At 36.9% G+C, this 19577-nt stretch overlaps 1 protein-coding gene across 1 annotated transcript; it reads left to right on the top strand.

Annotated features, from left to right (window-relative positions):
- The first annotated feature begins 186 nt into the window (after positions 1-186).
- Positions 187-16152, top strand: LOC107046821. The gene is made up of 4 exons (XM_015269538.1): positions 187-935; positions 981-1395; positions 15598-15771; positions 16042-16152. The coding sequence occupies exons 1-4, from the start codon at positions 187-189 to the stop codon at positions 16150-16152; spliced, it is 1449 nt and encodes a 482-aa protein (XP_015125024.1).
- Positions 16153-19577: the final 3425 nt, after the last annotated feature.

The raw sequence follows: 19577 nt of genomic DNA, 5'->3' as shown, positions 1-19577 counted from the left end.
ATAGAAAAGGCAGAATCTCAGGCTGAGGTGATTATTCTGGAAAAGTTGAGAGGATCTTTCTATCTGGACAACTGTGTCACAAGTGTCCATTCGTCAGAAGAGCTTCAGTGATTTCAAGAAATTGCCACCGAGACGCTCAGGACTGGAGGTTTTGACTTGAGAGAATGGGAGCATTCGTGGTTGGAGATGCCATCGGCGACGAGCCCTGTCTTGGGTCTCGTCTGGAATCGTGAGGCGGATACGTTGGCACTAGCTGATGCAGTCATTAGGAAGGAGAGCCCAGCAGACATCACCAAAAGAACGATTCTTTCTGCCACGCAGAGCCTATTTGATCCACTTGGAATGATCTGTCCGGTCCTCATCTGCCCCAAAGTACTGTTACAGAAGCTGTGGTGTAAAGAAATAAATTGGGATACTCGTGTGAATGAGGACACCGAGAAGGCCTTCAGTCATTGGTTGGATCAGCTCTCTTGGTTGAAACAGTTAGAAATACCCAGGTGGGCGTTCGGAGGAGGACCTGAGAAGCCATCAATCTCTCTCCATGCTTTCGTAGATGCCAGCCAGGAAGCGTACGCCTCTGTAATTTATGCCATAGTAGAGCTGGGTGACAAAGTGGAGTGTTACTTTGTCGTTGCTAAGTCTCGAGTGTCACCCAAGGACAAGCCCACGATTCCTCGGCTGGAGTTGCTGGCGGCGACGGTGGGAGCCCGCCTCATGGCCTCGGTACTGTCTGCCTTGAATTACACCCAGGTACGTCAATATTTCTGGACTGAATCGTCAACAGTGTTTGCTTGGATTCAGCGAGATAAAGAATGGGGTACTTTCGTGGGGAACCGCGTTCAAGAAATTCGCACCCTCACGAATCCAGCGTCGTGGAGCCACATTCCAGGGAGTCTTAATCCAGCAGACCTGCCATCACGGGGATATACCGCCAGGTAACTGATTGAATCCCACTGGCACGAAGGTCCTGCCTGGTTAAGGCTTCCTCCTGCACTGTGGCCAAAGTCCTCTGTTGACATGGATGAAGCAGATGTTGAAAAAGAGGTTAAGAAGACTACTAATAAGAAGAAGACATCTGATAAAAGTGTGGTGGCGTGTACAACGGTCTGTCATGTCTTGAGCAATGTTCAATGTCAACTACCAAACAGCGAGGTGCCTTGGTATATGCCAAAGTTCTCACGTTACACACAACTTGTCAGGCGTGTGGCATGGATCCAACGATTCCTGGCTAATTGCAGACAGAATCCTGATCAACGTATCAGAGGGGCGTTGTCTCTTCAAGAGGTTGAGCAAGGCGAGTTGACCCTCCTGAGATTAGTACAAGAAGAGAGTTTCTCAGGAGTGAATGATCCTCGGTTCACTGGCCTGACGATCTACAAGGACACAGCAGGACTCGTACGTTTGAAATCACTTATTTCCCATAGAGACGATACTCTAGGATTTCGATGCCCTGTTGTTTTGGACCATCGCCACCCCTTGGTACAGAAGTTGATATATCTCCGCTATCTCATCCTGAATCATAGTTCGATCGAGGTGACAATGTGCAAGCTACGAGAGAATTTCTGGATTCTTTCGTGCAGACGCGCAGTCCAATCTGTTGTTCGCCAATGTGTCACCTGTAAGCGATACAGTGTGAAGTGAATAGAATCCACGCCAGTGGCTCTACCAGAAGCCAGAGTGAGAGATGCAGCAGCATTCGAAGTGATGGGAGTGGACTTGGCGGGGCCTCTTTACTTCAAATTTTTGAAAAATCATATCTTGCGAACAAATTGGCCGATTTTGATGAATAAAAAAAGATTTTTTTCATTTTTTCATATACTTTTGGAATAAAAATAGGACAGTACCTCGAGGAAGGGTAATGAGTCATTTTTCAAGTTTTTTGTTATTTAAATCCTTCTGTTATGCAGGGGCCATTCGAAAATCGAATAATTTTTTTTTTCTTCGATGGATAATGATATTACTCAACTTTTTCTTTCAAAATGGGATAGCCATATGGAGATGAGAGAAAATTGTTTTTCTCATGAAAAATTAGATTTTCCGAGTTTTGTTCTTGAAAAATGATGAATGTTTCATGAAAGGATGAGCGTGCAATTTTTCCGCATAATTTGAAGATGAGATGCATAAGTAGTGATGGATAAAAAACGTTTTTTATAGAAAAAAGTTGAATTTATTGATTATTAACAGCTCTACTTATGTAAACGACAATGAGAATTCGCAAAGTACCAAATATTTGATGAGTTTTTAGATCAACATGGAGTATATGTCTGTTTCAAGTTTGTCATTTGAAAAATAAACATTCAATTATAGAGAAAAAGCAATTTGAAATCGAACTTTTCTGAATCACAATAGCTATCTTAATGTACGTCGTCCATTTCGTTCCGTCGCCTTTGGAAAAACTTCTCCCGTAGTCGCGGAAGAATATCTCTTAATCAATAATTCCTTTTCTCCCACAGGAATAAAGCCGTGATTTTCTTGTATCTCTGGAATCGCCTTTGCACTGTCGAATCTTGTTTTCAACCGTTCTTTCATATCCTCGTGTTCCTATTTAGTGTAGAAAAACACATCGAGATCCTTGAAATTATTCTTTGCCCACTGGAACAGACCATCTGGAGTAAGAATAGGTTCACCATTAGTAATTTGCAGACTTCTTCGTCGTGCTTCCCTCTTCAAGACTACGCCTATGCCATCGCATGCCGTCTTTCCATTCGCGGTCGCATGATAGTGCGCCTCTGCCTCAACTCCAAAATCATTTTTAGGCAACAAAAGATTAGCCATGTTATATCGATTCTTATAGTGCTGTCCAGCACCATCTGTACCATAGATCAATTTGTTTACGACCGCACAGACTTGTTTTATGTGTCGTATCAGAATCTGTTGCATTAAATGAACTGCAGTAGTATCGTGAACGAGACTGTCAGATAAGAGGACTAGACTTCTATGTCGAATATAATTGCCGTGGCGATAATAATACATCACAGGATGGACAGTGCATTGATCATTGTTGTAACGGAACGATTGAGCAGCGTCTTGAGCTACAAAAGATTAATTCTCCGAAAAATCGGCCTGCACTAGAATTTCACCCTCAATTAAATTCCCCTTTCGTTCTTTCACGAAAGCGTTTTGTTGTATAGCAATAAAATGATGAGATTTCAATACTTTCAATCTCTCACAAAGTACATCAACAAATTCATACACTGGAAGTCTCTGGGTCTGTAATGTTGTTCTATCCACAGATTGCCAAGTCCTGAATTCTACAGTTTCAATCACAGCATCGTGGAGGAGTTCTTTCAGCTCGAGCGATAATCCTTCAACTCCAGGACAGTTTTTACACTCATCTAAGTGGCATTCAGGCGTTGGATTAGGGCACATGAGTCTTGCAAGACAGTCTTTATAGTCGGTAAGGGGACATGATGAGTTTTTAGTGAGAGTAGAAATGTTGATTGCATCCAACATCAGCTTACAATTTTGATGATAGGTACAGACACATACCACGTGCGTACCACTCGCTCCTGCCAATACACAGTGTTTCGGCCTCAATTCCGCAAACTTGCTGAATCCCACCGGAGACTCTGGATGAGCAATTTTATATTTCTCGTGAAGATCATTCAAGTTCTCGAGGACCATCCGCTTCTGCATTATTTTCTTCACGTCAAGTTCTCGAGGACCATCCGCTTCTGCATTATTTTCTTCACGTCGTTGATTCTGACTGACACTTTATCCTTCATCCCTGGCATCGTCCGACTATCACTCTCATAAAAACTCCGGACCTTTTTCAACTGTCTCTTTGGGCAATGATTTCCCAGCCTTCGCAACTGTTGAAGCAAATATTCCTCTCTGTTCTCGCAGTTGTTTTGCTCTCATAGCCATGTATCTTGTCGTACCAAATTCACGGCTCACCTTTCGCTCACTCCATGAAGGTGGAGCAATAGTCAAGAGTTGAATACGTTGAAAATATTCTGTCATCGTATTGAATTTTGGCTTGAGTCCATCCAACATTTCTTCCAATTCCAATTCTCGTGGAGAACGAAAATTTTCTGGAATGTTCCTGTGGTGCTCTGTCTCTGAATCATCATCTGCTGTTGGAGCATCGTACTCCTCTGAAGCTTCGTTGAAAATCACATCCCCATCAAGATCAATTGAATGGAAGGAATTACCTNATTGCTCGTAGAAATGTCTACTAGAAATGGTGTAGCACTGGACGAACGATCGGCTGGAACATTTGATGACGATGAAGAGACTTCCCGATTCGATGAAGATTGAGAGGGTGGTGATCCAGGAATATAAGTCAAAGCTCTTTTCCTCCAGGAGCTACATAGTTTTGCATTTTCGGGCAAGAATGGCAATGTCTGTTATAGTCTTTCTGAGATTGAACGCAGATCTTTTCCATTGTGACCTTTTTCCCCAGGAACTCGCATTGGATTTGCACATCTTTCGGCATGCGGCATCTTGTGGAATAGAAATGAAGAACAGTTCTGATCATTCAAAAAAAGGGAAAAAAATAATAATAACGATCGATTCAGTTTACAATTTCACTACTGAAATATTTTATAACATCACTTACCTTGATTAAAGTTGATGGAGAATAAATACAGGAGAATAACCGTCGGACAATTTCTGTTAACGATACTGTAATGAACCGTGTGAGATGTTCAACACTCAAGTGTGTGATGAGGACTAATCAAACGGTTATTATTGAGGCAACTCTATGGCTCGTATGGAAACTGAATTCCGAGAAATCGGTTGTTTATTCTCACCCCCACTCGGAACCTTTGATTACATTGCGCTCCCATGTTTTGTATCCATTGTCCAATGTTTGTGTACAAAAATCCCAAGGTCATTTCCCAAAGAAATGCACCCAACGTTTGATTTCTCGGAGTTTGAAATACGATCGGCACCCACTGGGTTTCGAACCCGAATCATCGGATTAGAAATCGCTCGCCTTACCGACCGAGCTATCGTTGACTTTCAATTTTTATTCAGTAGTAATACCCCGAGTACTTCAAAATTATCAGGTATTTCCCGATAACTTCGTTGTAAACAAACAAAAGTGTCAAGTTTTGCAGGTTTAAAAATCCCGAGCACTTGCTCGGTTGATATCAAACTTGACACGATCGTTTGTTTGCGGGGATGTTTGAGGAAAATACCTGATAATTTTGAAGCACGAAGGGTATTTGTCGGATTATTTTTCACGTACGGATTTTGGTCAGGAGTGTCGTTTACGCAACCTCAAAATGACATTCGAGAACAATTGAAGAGTTAGTACGAAATATCCGGAAAAATATATGTGAGTATGAAATAACCGAAAAAATATATATTTTAGTGCGAAATATCCGAAATAAAACTTACTCCAGCCTGTCATTTGTCATCAAATGCTGCATTCTGATTGGCCCTGACTGTCTAAAATCCGTACGTGGAAAAATAATCATCATGATAAGTGAAAAATCATGTGAATTCGAGTAATTAACGCTATTGCGAAAGATATTGGGCATTTCTGTCAGGTACAAGAGTGAAGTTATGGGGGTAAAAGTTTGAAACAATCTTAGACTCATAGTAGTTGACTTTAAACATGCCAATGTTCTATTCCGAAATACAAAAAAATCCAGGGTAGCTGAATTGACATGGAATGTCCCGTGTATGATCGGAAAATCGAATTTTCCATGGAATTTTTTTCTTTTTCTCATCTCCATATGGCTATTTCATTTTGAAATACCCCGGAAAAGATGAGTAATATCATCATCCATCGAAGAAAAAAAAATTATTCGATTTTGGATTGGCCCCTGCGAAACAGAGGGATTAAAATTACGAAAAACTTGAAAAATGGCTTAGTATTCATCCTGGTGGTACTGTTGTATTTTTAGTCTCAAAGTATATAAAAAAACGAAAAAAATATTTATTTATTTATTAAAATCGGCCAATTTGTTCGCAAGATATGATTTTTCAAAAATTCGAGCTTTTGTTATTTGTCCTGGCCAAACAATTAATGTTAAAGGAGCGAAAATTTAGAGAAAGGATATCCTCATGTAGTACTTAACTGGGAGCATGCTAATTCAGGATTCTGAGAACCAAAAAAATCCAGGGTGGCTGAGTTGACATGGAATGTCCCGTATATAAATCGTTCATTTAATCCTTGGTATTCCGGAAGTCAACATTCAATAGTATTTCGTCCTTAATATTGTTACACCCAACGATGTATAATGAAGGATACAGGGATTAATTAAATAGATGGGGCGGTTTATTGTGTACACAAAAGGCAAGACGATGTGTCTTGTACCAGAGCTCCAAGGAGAATCGTCCAATCTCCAAGTTATCCCAAAAGACAGGCGTTACCAAGGGAGTTTAGTAATATCCTTCAGATGATAGACAATTGCTTTCTGATTCAAAGGGGGATACGCAACAATATTATCCTCATTGACCTTCGTCTTCGTATTACTTGTCTGCCCTTTCTCCTGAAATTTTGAAAAATATATGCATGGATATTCAATTCCATCTTTTTTGTCATGTAAGTAAGAGAGAGGGGAATGTCCATAATTCATAAATTAATAATTAATGAATTAAACTCAATTTTGGGACATCACAGAGGAGAGAAATTCTACTTTTTATATAGAAACAAAAATCCATTGCATCAATTACTCCTTTACTCTATAATTATTTTATTATAATTATTATTCTTCAGTCAACTCCTTGAAGACTCATTCTCATCTCTCGTTGAACTTCTTCCATTCGACGTCGATGATGTTGGTCCATCAATGTTAGCTGACATCTATCGGTCGACGATACGCCTTTAACTACATAATTGATTAACTCCATTCGGTAATCTCCTGAAAAACCAGACCTCTTCCCCGAAATTATATTCTGTATCAACTATTTGGATTCTATTGACGATTTCACGGTCTATCTCTCCAGTCGATTTTCATGGGTCTCAGACTTGTCAAATAATCAATGAAAATCATTTTGCTTTTTTTTCGAACATGGACATGAACAGTGAAATTCTTGTCCTATTTAACGATTCAAATTTTTTAATGAATCGAATTGGAATAAAAACAAAATTTTAAGTCTCATATGATAAAATTTCCATTAAAAAAATTGTCATAATTTATTTACAACTTTTATTTGAAATTTTATTTATTTTCGTCTAATTCCATTGACGAATCCTGCAGCTTCATTGTACTTTTTTTTAAAGAAAAGGTCCAATACCAATTTTATTGTAGAAAGACTCAGCAGAATTACACCCACCTAAATTCAAATTTAATCGGTTTTGCGTTACAAGGCTTCACTTGCCAACGCGGCAATCGTCCAAGGGCCTTCAGCCAGGGAATGTTGAATGTGGAGTGGGTTTTTCACTTAAAAAATCCGCGGAATATTCCATTTGAAAATTGTGTTGAATTGTCAAATATGCTCCACACAGCTGGGTTATCATCCATCTATTTAATGTTTTCTATTGAAACTTTCCCTATAGCAATACTTCTAAATTATTTTTCCAAATATTATCTACTTCATCTATATTGTTTTTCTCATTCAAACATTTAAACCAAAATACGTATAAATTATTAGTTGAGGAGTTTGCACACAGAATCAATCACTATCAGCCTCTGAATAATTCCGTAAAAACTGGATTTTTGTTATTAATTGTCATAGCGAAAGCCAGTTTTATTGGAAACTGTCGACGAGTAAATGCAAAAGGATATTCGTCTTCACACACGAAAATGATTCTATTTATAAATACTATTTCATTGTTCTTGTCACCTACCAGTATTTTCCATTTCAATACATTAGTTTTCATTTCCAAAATTAATAATCGCGTACCGTTGCAAAGTCTTTGATGAATATTCAAATTTCTAATTAACATTACTATGCAGAATTTTCTGAGGCGTAATTCATGGAGTGGAAAGGATTTAGGCATCAAAGTATTCAAATATTCCGGTAAAAAATATTGATCAATTTCTTCATTATTATCATTGCAATTTTCTGTGGTATCGACACTCGTATACAGCTGTTCTGTATCAATATCCAACAAATCAACTACCCGTTGATGAGTTTCATCAACATCCCGATTTCGCGCTGAAAGAATAGACTGCAGAAGCAGTTTTATATTTTTTCTCTTTCCATATTTCTCCATATATATCTATCACAATATCTTCATCGTTATTCGCTATTAAAATTTCAGGCAGTTCTATCATATCTTCCTCATCATTTAATGGTCTATTTCCCAAATCTATTACATAATTTGAGAAATTCTTCTCACTGGTTAATGCTCTCATATTTTGTGTTACTGAGAATTGTTTGAAAAATTTCCATAAAGGACTGTACTTTATTGAAAGACTTACTATTTCACTACGTGTTCCCCCTTGGAGTACCGGAAGTAGTTGACGAAAATCACCACCCATTACAATGATTTTCCCTCCAAATATCGTTAGCGCCAAAAAGTTAGCAAACCAGGTTCATCGGATCGGCTCGGTGAAAAACTCAAAAATACGTGCTACTAGTGTGCTCTTATCTTCTGAAAAAATTAAATTTTCTGCTCCCAAATTTTGGCCGAAAATTTGTTTTTTGAGTTTGGGCCATATATCTAGCAGACCAATGTCGTCATATTGGCATAATTTTAATAGTAGCATGAAGTACTAATTGTGTGCTAATTTTCTGCGGAAAAATTAATCGATTTTTCCCGAATTTTCCGCGAATTTCCCAGGACCCTGAAAATTTGTTTAGTGCTGACAGATAAATGGCGAGTCCCACAGACCCACCGATGTATAAAAAGTTTCAATGAATCATGTGCTCTAATTTGAAGCCCACAGAAAATTTTCTGCTGCAAAATTTACGCCAAAAATTTGATTTTTGATTTTGAGCCATTTATCTAGCAGACCAATGTCATCAGATTGGCATAATTTTTATACTAGCGTGAAGTACTAATTACGTGCTAATTTTCTGCGGAAAAATTAATCGATTTTTCCCGAATTTTCCGCGCTTTTCCCAGGACCCTGAAAATTTGTATTTATCGAGCAGACCAATGTCATCGGATTGGCATAATTTTCATTATAGCGTGAAGTACTAATTGTATGCTAATTTTCTACAGAAAAATTAATCGATTTTTCCCGAATTTTCCGCGAATTTCCCAGGACCCTGAAAATTCGTATAGTGCTGACAGATCAATGGCGAGTCCCACAGACCCAACGATGTATAAAAAGTTTCGATGAATAATGTGCTCCAATTTGAAGTCCACAGAAAATTTTCTGCTGCAAAATTTCAGCCATAAAGTTGATTTTTTATTTTGGGCCATTTATCTAGCAGACCAATGTCATCAGATTGGCATAATTTTCATACTAGCGGGGAGTACTAACTATGTGCTAATTTTCTGCGGAAAAATTAATCGATTTTTCCCGAATTTTCCGCGCTTTTCCCAGGACTTCACAAATGGTCTAGTGACGATAGAAAAATGGGGGGTTCCACGGACCCAAGGATCTGCAAAACGCTTCAATGAATCATGTGCTTTGATTTAAGGCCCCGTAGGAATTTTCTGCTCCATTAACAGATGACCCAAGCGTTATCTGTCCATATGACCCCATCCAAGATGGCGCCAGTGGGTCCAAGGATGAGTCAATAGCATCGATGAATCATGTGCTTTCATTTAAGACCCAGTAAGAATTTTCTGCACCATTATCTAACGACCTGATCTTCATTGACCAATAAGACCCCATCCAAGATGGTACCCGTGGGTCCCAAGATGAGTCAATAGCATCGATGAATCATGTGCTTTCATCTAAAGCCAAGTACGAATTTTCTGCTCCATTAAGAAATGACCTAAACGTCACCTATCAATAAGACCCAATCCAAGATGGCGCCCGTGCGTCCCAAGATAAGTCAATAGCATCGATGAATCATGTGCTTCCATTTAAAGCCCAGTACGAATTTTCTGCTCCATTAACCAATGACCTAAGGTCATTAATTCCTATAGCAAATTCCTAATGGGCTTTCATTTAAAGCCTTAAAGGGAATTTTTCATTTTCCCCTATTCCCTCTTCTCCGCGCCCCTCTTACCGTGGAACGCGACCACGCTGGCTAATTTTCCCCCTCCCCTAATAAGACGCGTGTCTCCTCGGTCTACCTACACCCTCTCTCTAAAGAGTGCACCAGCACTCATCCACACTTTATTCCCCACCCCTATACAATTAAAAATTCGTGTATGTATTTACATACACGAATTAATAATCGACGACGCAAAAAGGGCCCCGCCCATGCAGTCAGTCAATCAGTCAGTCAGTCGTGTCATGATTCCGCCCCGGAAAGGAACAAATCCAAAGTCTAAAAAGGAATAAGTGGAAAAATCCAAAGGATATCTAAAGCAACAAAGGAACAAAAGGGAATAAGTTAAAAAAAATCCAACGGACAGCTAAATTCAACAAAAAAGAAAGGTAAAACCCAAATTTTCAAATTTTATAATCGCGAGTGTTTTCTGAAAATTACATAATCAAATTTTGTGATTAAATTCGATTTTTGACATCTTATTTTCGTGAGTATTTTCCGAAAATTACATAATCAAATTTTGCGATTAAATTCGATGTTTGACATTTTATTTTCGCAAGTGTTTTCCGAAAATTACATAATCAAATGTTGTGATTAAATTCGATTTTTGACATTTTATTTTCGCGAGTATTTTCCGAAAATTATATAATCAAATTTTGTGATTAAATTCGATTTTTGATATTTTATTTTCGCGAGTATTTTCCGAAAATTACAGAATCAAATTTTGTGATTAAAGTCGATTTTGACATTTTATTTTCGCCTAATTATTTTCGCTAATTATTAAAAAAAAAAAACTATCATTATATTTTCCTGAAAAGAATTCTTATTATTTCAAATAATTGATTTTTCAGTTTTATAACTATAACATTTTATTATTATTATTATCATTATTATTCTTATTATTACAGGTGTATATATACACTACTGTATATCGCCACCGTCCTTCTAACGGCAAATATTATTAAAAACTATCATTATATTTTCCTGAAAAGAATTCTTATTATTTCAAATAATTGATTTTTCAGTTTTATAACTATAACATTTTACTATTATTATTATCATTATTATTCTTATTATTACAGGTGTATATATACACTACTGTATATCGCCACCGTCCTTCTAACGGCAAATATTATTAAAAACTATCATTATATTNGCGCGTAGAAAAAAAAATTCTAAGAGAATTAGAATTTAGAAAGAAAAAATTTCCGCGTCACCCAGCCGGGAATCGAACCCGGGTCTCCCAGATACGCGCCGGGCACTCTTACCGACTAAGCTACCGGGAACCACAGAAATTCACTCTCAAATTCACCTCAAACACCGCCTAACCTCCTTTAGGCATTGAAGAATTCTAAGAGAATATTTTTAATGGTTCCACCATTAAAAATTCCGTTAAAATTACCATTTTCCTGTTCTAATTTCGGGAATATTTTCCAAATTTTCCACAATTATATTTTTGCCTTTAACCTTAGAAAGTTCATATTCCGAATTTTTGCGAACTAAATTTTTTCATTTATTTTGATTTCACTTTTGATTTCACAAAAAAAACTTGCCATTTCGATGTCGTCATAAAAAAAACTTTACGTGGAAAAGGTTCGATTACCTTCAAGTATTCAAATATTAATTTTCTTTGGAACACTTCCGTGAAACAAAATTCCATTCCTTCCGGTTTTTTTTAATGTAATAAAATCTTACCCCCTTCAAGTCATCATCGTCTTATAAGGAGCATCATCCGATGATCCTCAGTGAAGACAAGGGACCAGAGGCAATTGACTAGAGGCTATTGACTAGAAACTTTACTAAGGATAAACCTGAGGCATTACCTGAAGCATTATCTGAGGACCATCTTTCAGTTCATCGAATTATATATATATATATATATATATATATATATATATATANATGATCCTCAGTGAAGACAAGGGACCAGAGGCAATTGACTAGAGGCTATTGACTAGAAACTTTACTAAGGATAAACCTGAGGCATTACCTGAAGCATTATCTGAGGACCATCTTTCAGTTCATCGAATTATATATATATATATATATATATATATATATATATATATAAACCCTAAAATTTAATTACAGCTACCGTGAGTTAATTTAAATTGACCTTTATTATTTCAATGTTTCTTTCTTGTGGATTTCCGAATCAAAGAATTCTTTATTTTCCACTATGTCTTTAGAGACATTACTATCGATTTCTTCGGATTGAATTCAATTATGTTCAATGTCTGATAATGATTATATTATATATATTCAACCCCAAATATTGTTGTCAAATGAACAGACCTTCTGTCATAACTATCATTATCATATTCAGGGAGATTCCTGATTGTACTTCAATTATTATTATTAATTAGAATCATTGTGCTTGAATGAGTCATTACATTCAGGAATTGAAACCTTTTATAATTATTACTCCGTGTGAAAAGAAATTCTCACCCTCATTAATACTTTGAATTCTTTAACTTCAGAAGTAAAAATTTCCAATAATTATTGATTATAGATCAATCAATTCAATTTATTTTTTAAAATATCCTTCAAGGTCAGAGTCAAGTCCTCAATGATAAAATTTGTTCATCATTCTGACGTTAAACTCAGAGAACAGTCGAGATGACACATAATTAAATATTAATTTTTTTTTGTGTTTGTTGCTCTTTTTATTAATCAAATTTTGATTCAAAATGAATTCAAAGGTTTTCGATAATGAATGAAAATAAAATTTTGAATGGAATGATTCAATCAATTTGAATTATTGAATACCATTGTTATCAGAATTTGTAAAATCAGAGGAAAATTTTATTGGCTTAAAGTTAAAAATCCATGTTAAGCAAAAATCTATCTTTCTTTTTATTTCTGGATTACCTGAAAAGCACTCATATTTCCGGATTTATCGGCGGTAAGTCTGTGAAATCATGACGTAAAACTATTGACTCATCTTGGAACCCACGGGCGCCATCTTGGATTGGGTCTTATTGATAGATGAAGCTTAGGTCATTTGTTAATGGAGAAGAAAATTCCTACCGGGCCTTAGATGAAAGCACATGATTCATCGGTACTATTGACTCATCTTGGGACCCACGGCCGCCATCATGGATTGGGTCTTATTGATAGATGACGCTTAGGTCATTTGTTAATGGAGCAGAAAATTCGTACTGGGCCTTAGATGAAAGCACATGATTCATCGATGCTATTGACTCATCTTGGAACCCACGGGCGCCATCTTGGATTGGGTCTTATTGATAGATGACGTTTAGTTCATTTGTTATTGGAGCAGAAAATTCGTACTGGGCCTTAGATGAAAGCACATGATTCATTGATGCTATTGACTTATCCTGGGACCCTCGGGTGCCATCTTGGATTGGGTCTTATTGGTCGATGAAGATCAGCTCGTTAGATAATGGTGCAGAAAATTCTTACTAGGCCTTCAATGAAAGCACATGATTCATTGAGGTGCTTTCAAAGTGACAGTAAATTGACGGAAATTTGAAAATTCAAATGATACCAAAGACGACGACGATACCGACCTGGCAATGTTCGGATACTTTTTATTTTCTAGATAACAGTAATGCCTATTACTTATATTTTTATAAGTCCAAAACTTTGTTGCAAATGAGTATGTAGGTGAAATAGGGAAGATTAGTGGGAATAAATTGAAAATAGGTAATTTTGATGAAAAACGTTGATGCAAAACTAAAACATTTGATTAACAATATCAATTCGTCTTTTATGGTATGTATCAGTAGCAAAAGTGGACGGGTTTGGATTTTACTCCTGAAGATAAATTCTTCATTCGTTCTACTCAATCCAATTATTCAATTAATGTTTCTAATATAGAAGATTCTGAATTTGCCATACTTTTGTGGTATCACCGATAATTGCTGTAAGAGATTTTTTTGAATTAATTGTTCTTACTTTATAAATCTCCAGATATTACGGCGGAAAACTCATTGACTTATGAGACAAGTACATAAAAACCGTTCATCACTTGGAAAGTGGACTGCGACCATCAAACATGATTGTTTGTTTCGTTCCGTAATCTCTAATAAGACCCATTCGCTCCGTACCTGCAAGCGCGGCTTAGCCTCGTGTTGATTTCCCTTTGAGTGGCGCTGCTTTCGGACTGATGTCGGTGGTGGCCACCGAACGATTTGTCGCTTTAGGGGTTTAGCACGAGTGACTCCACAGAAGCGAAGGCTCCACGTGTATCGCATGGAACCAATGAGAACATAGGGGAGAAGCGTCGCTTCGACGTTCGTTGTTTTTCGATATTCTATGCTGTTCCTTCATTCACCTTCGAGAGACTGAACTGGAGAACTCCAGATTCGTATCACGTAAACTGGAAGCTCTCCACTTGCGCTGACCTGACGGTAGACATGTTAAGCGTTGCTCAGCGTTGATGCAGTGAAAAAAATTATTCATCAATTCATTGGAGACTTCTATTGCGTAAGGGTCTATTATGATTATTAATCAAGCTTTCCTTTATTTTATCTCTTTATCTGTACATGTTGTTTCCGATTCATACGGAATTTTTGAAATAAATGTTCTGCACTCTAACTGAAAAATTTCGTATTTCTATTGAGTTTTTGGCTCTTGTGTGAAAAACAGTAATCTATTGCATGCGAAAATTTCTTGTCCATTGTTATTGACAATCCGAGTTAACTAAATTGAAGGTTTTTATTCTAATTCCCTATTTAGATTTGAAAATCATGTGCGAGGGAGCTGATAGATCTAGTTCTGGGCAGTATCATGCTCTATTTCCAAAAATACGCAGACAAGAGACGAAATTTATAGAGTACCTTAGAATGTTAGTCGAAACATTCGAATACATTTTTAAGAAAATTGAAGCCTCGTCGTCAAAACGTTGGTGCAATTTACATGCCCGTCCTATTCTTCAAGAAGAAAGACTAGTCATAACGCTAGGATTTCTTGCTACTGGTCAGAGCTATGGGTCTCTGGCATTTACTTTGGCATTGGATTGTCAACAGTTTTCACCATAGTTCAAGAGTGCATGGATGCCATTTGGAATACTCTTCAACCTCTACACATACCTTGCCCAATCGAGGAAGATTTTTCCACAATTGCTGAATGTTTTTATGAGAAAAGGAGATTTCCCAAATGCTTGGGCGCAGTAGACGGCCGGGACATCAGAATTCAAAAACCACCGGGGTCTGGAACAGCTTATTATAATTATAAGAAATTATATTCAATGGTACTCCTGGTACACGTCGATGCAGACTGCAGATACATGACGATAGATATATGCAGATGTGGGTCACAAAACGATGCAAGTATTTTCATTATTCCAAGCTCAAACAAGCGATTGACAAGAAATTATTAAAGATACCAGAGGCACGACAACTGCCATCTTCCAACTTGATAGCCCCGTACTATTTGATTGGTGACGGGGTGTATCCACTACTGCCTATATTGATGAAACAGTTCAGAGGACTCATTTTAACGGAAGAGCAGATAAAATTCAATCAGCGGCTCTCTAGTGCTCGCGTAGTCGTAGAAAATGCGTTTGCAAGAACGTGTCAAAAATGGCGTATTTTTTACACGACTATAAATCAGAAACCTGACACTGTTGAGAAAATTGTTGAAGGTATCTGCATTCTGCACAATGTAATTTTAGATTTAGAAATACAGGACGGAATCATTGCCGAGCCAGTACAAGAAGATGCAAGAAATCTACGCAATGATGGAGACGAAGTCACTGCTGCCAATGAACGCGAGAGAGGTGAAGAGGTGAGGAGAACATTAGTTCAGTATTTCAACGAACATTAAATTTATTGTTGAAAATATCTATTGTAGAAAAAAAGTATGGTTTAGTTTAGGTGAGCTAGGTTGTATGAAATATCATAGTACAATAAAGAAAATTATGCATAATAGAGATGAATTATTCATTTTATCCAACAGAAATAACTTTTCAAACCCATACAGAATCATTAAGTGATGATCAATGAGAAAACTCTTTTGAATTGACTGTTAAAATTTCATAATCTTTAATGATTTAAGATGAATAGTATACTCACATTACTCACGACACTTAATGAGCCCACTGAAGAGACTCAAAATGATTGGAAATTCCTGGGATTCGTGCTATTAGACGCTGAAGAGTCTGAATAGTTCAGGTATCACAACAATGTAACAAACAATCACTTGTTCACCTGTGAATGAAAATTTTTTATTTGCAACCTGTGCCGGCGCAAGGGTCTGATTTTCAAATTTTTTATTTGGAAAGATATCAAATCTAAGAAATTCCTGCTGCTATATCATTCAGAGAGAAATCAGAATGTCCTCTGGGAATTTTCCTCTACATTCAATAGTTGAAAAAAAGAAATACATTGAGTTTGAGGGATTTTGCTCAAAAGAATTTTCTTCAACTTCGAGAATCTGATCATCTTCTTTCACTGAATTATTCCCTGTAGACAAATTATTATAGAAATTATTTCGATTTCTTCCTGCATAGCAGAGCATCAGAAATATTTTGGATTTGATGTCTTTCCGAATTGAAAAGATGAAAATCAGAAGTAAGCAGAGACACAGATTTAGACATTACAGAGATAAATTTTCCATTTACTGGAGTACAAAGGGTTTTTAGTAGAATTGTCAGAAGAAATTATATGTTAGTCAGGCCTTCATGCACCTGATAGCATGAATCACATGAATTTCCAGTAAAAACATATAGCTACTGGTAAAACTTATCAAGAAAGATGATATTGAATACTTAAAGCCATTGAAATTCAATGATATTTGTGGTATTAGATGAAAAAGGCCTGAGTCATGAAAAAAGGTCCTTTGATGATTTCACCAAAAAACACTAGTTCTCCAGTGAATTGGAAAGTTTGATTTTCATCTTTTTTATTTGAAGAGATATCGAATCCAAGAAATGTATACTGCTCTATTATATTATGCAGAAAGGAATCAAAATGATATCTGTGGAATTTTCTGCACAGTCAATAATGCAGGAGAGAAAAGATCATCAAGTTATCACAAATGAAAAAAAATTCCTTCGAACAAAGTATTCGAAATTTTATGAATTTTTTGCTCCCAAACTATTGACTGTAGAGAAAAATTCATAACGACCATTTTGATTTCTCTCAGCACAATAGAGCAGCAGGAATTTTGGAGTTGCTATCTCTTTAAATATAAAAACTGAAAATCAGACCCAGGGACCGATATAGGCTGGAAATCAAAATTTCCCATTTACTGGAGAATCAGTGGCTTTCGGTGAAATTGTCAAGAATCCTTTTTTGTTTGTCAGTTTTTTTTGCACCTGTTCGTGTGAATCATACGAATGACTAGTGTATACATTGAGCATACTACACATGTGGCATACTTCGCACCCTTATTAAGCAAACTGATGATACACAAAGTCGTTGAAATTCAATCATACTTGTGACATTAGATGAAAACGGTCTGACTGACAAAAAAGTTCATTGCAATTTCACAAAACTTAACCTGACACAATCTATTCTTAAAATTAGACATCAGACCGCAAGTCAGTTTTTGCTTGTGGTAGTTTCCTTGATCTCATGTTTCTTTGACAGGTTCATCTTCTTCAGAGTTGGTATTAGTTTCTGAAGATTTTTTATTACCCTGCAAATCTGCTAGTGGTAATGCAGTAGCTGGAGCTGCAGCTGAAATAGGCCTAGTGCCGAAGTTGTAAAAGTTTTGAAGCATTTGGTACTGCTGCTGTTGCTGAAGCATCATCTGCTTGAACAGTTGCTGCGACGTCGGGTCCATTTGCAGTAATGGTGGAGTACCAGCAAGCAAGGCTTGACCTTAAACAGGAAATATTGGGTTGTTTAATTGAAAATCAGAAGAATGAATGAATATATTGCAAAGTTGACAAAATTATCTGCATTACCTTGCTTCTTTGAAGTTTTCTTGTGCAAGTCTCTTGGAATAACTTTCTTAACCGGTATCACACGTCCAACATATTCACAATATGCAATAAATATGATCACTATATATAACATACCTTATTCATAATATTCAAAAGTACTTACCAGTCATCAGAATCATAGTTGAATTCAACTTTGACTTTCTTATTCATTCTCTCTTTCTTTATTGTGCCAGAGGTCTGCTGTGTGTTGTGTAGTGGTATGTTTGCTGTTGCATGCCTCTGACCCATTGTTGGACAATTAAGTGCACTGCAACAGCATTCAGCTTCTGCCGGTTTTGCATACGCATATTTCATGATGATATTCTGAATCTCATTGCGCATTCCTAGACTTTATCATCTGGTACTTTGCTGACATGGTCCAAGAGAGAATTGAAGAAAATCAAATGTTCATTATCAGAAGTGACACGAGTACTCCCATGATTTTCATGACTTCTTGAGCTGCCTGAGCTTACTTGTTTGAGAGGTGACAGCAGGCTTTGAATCAAGTCTAAGGTAGGCTTGGCCATGCTTTCTACAGTGTTTGATTTGTCGGTAAATAAACTGTCTAAATTGCTTACTGTTTTCTGTGGTAAATATGCTTCGTCCAAAAATTGTAATGAAGAGTAGTGATTCCAGTTAGGGTTATACAGTTCCTTTATTCTCGCTGCCTCTGCTACCTTCTTCTTCTCTCTCTTATATTTAGCTTTTAGTGAATCCCATGAACTCTGTACGATGTCCTCTGTGAGGAAAAAATTCTAATCAATTTCGAATTCTTTAGATAATAATGTCAAACCAGGTACAGATACATTTTAGAAATGAAACGAGATTTATTCATGTTCCTGTTTCACAACGTTAAACTTGAAAATAAAGCTTTCTGTACTGGCTGAGAGGAAAACCACAGTTCACTTACTTCCTTCTTCTAGAACTCCAGCTATTGCCTGCCAAATTCCAGCCTTGAATTTCGTGTCGTAGTATCTCTCGTGTTTTATTGTGTACAACACTGGATACTGCCTCACGTGGTCGATCAACAGTTCTTCTTCGTCTTCGGCTAATTTTTGTTTTCTTGCACCCGTGCGTTTCGGAATTCTGCGACTGGATTCCACGGGTATCGGCGGGGCCGTCGAAATCCACGGGTATCGGCGGGACCGTCGAAATTTTTGTTATCGACAGAGTTCATGATTTTTTCCACAGTCCGTTACATTTGCGGACTCTTCAATAACACAGTGAAAGGTATACTAGGTTAATTATGATTGTCATCAGCGTGGACGTCTTATAATTTAAGCTTCAAGTCTGTACACACAAATTCGCAGACACACACATACACACACAATTGTTCGTTTGTCAAGTTAGTGATTCGCGATGATATTGTTACATTTGTTACTAGCAGTATGTAACAGTTCCTTCCATCTCGCATACGCATAAATAAATCTCTGTGCAGTAGGAAAGTCTGTACAGAGAACTGAATTATTATTTAAAATGAAATTTCATAGATAGATACTATTCCAAATGATTTAAGGTGTATCTTTTCAAGATATAATTGTTTACAAAAATGATGGAGTTTAGGTAGTTGTACCCTGTTGATTGAATTGAATTTTAATATTCAATTAAAAATCAAATATATCGATAGTTTGAAAATCTAGCGATCGAACTGCTAGCATAGGTT

The sequence above is a fragment of the Diachasma alloeum genome, unplaced genomic scaffold (genome assembly GCF_001412515.2).
Source record: "Diachasma alloeum isolate Michigan unplaced genomic scaffold, Dall2.0 Dall_scaffold_02014, whole genome shotgun sequence".
Classification (NCBI taxonomy): Eukaryota; Metazoa; Arthropoda; class Insecta; order Hymenoptera; family Braconidae; genus Diachasma; species Diachasma alloeum.
The sequence above is the reverse complement of the archived record's forward strand: the minus strand, read 5'-3'. Positions and strand labels throughout refer to the sequence as shown.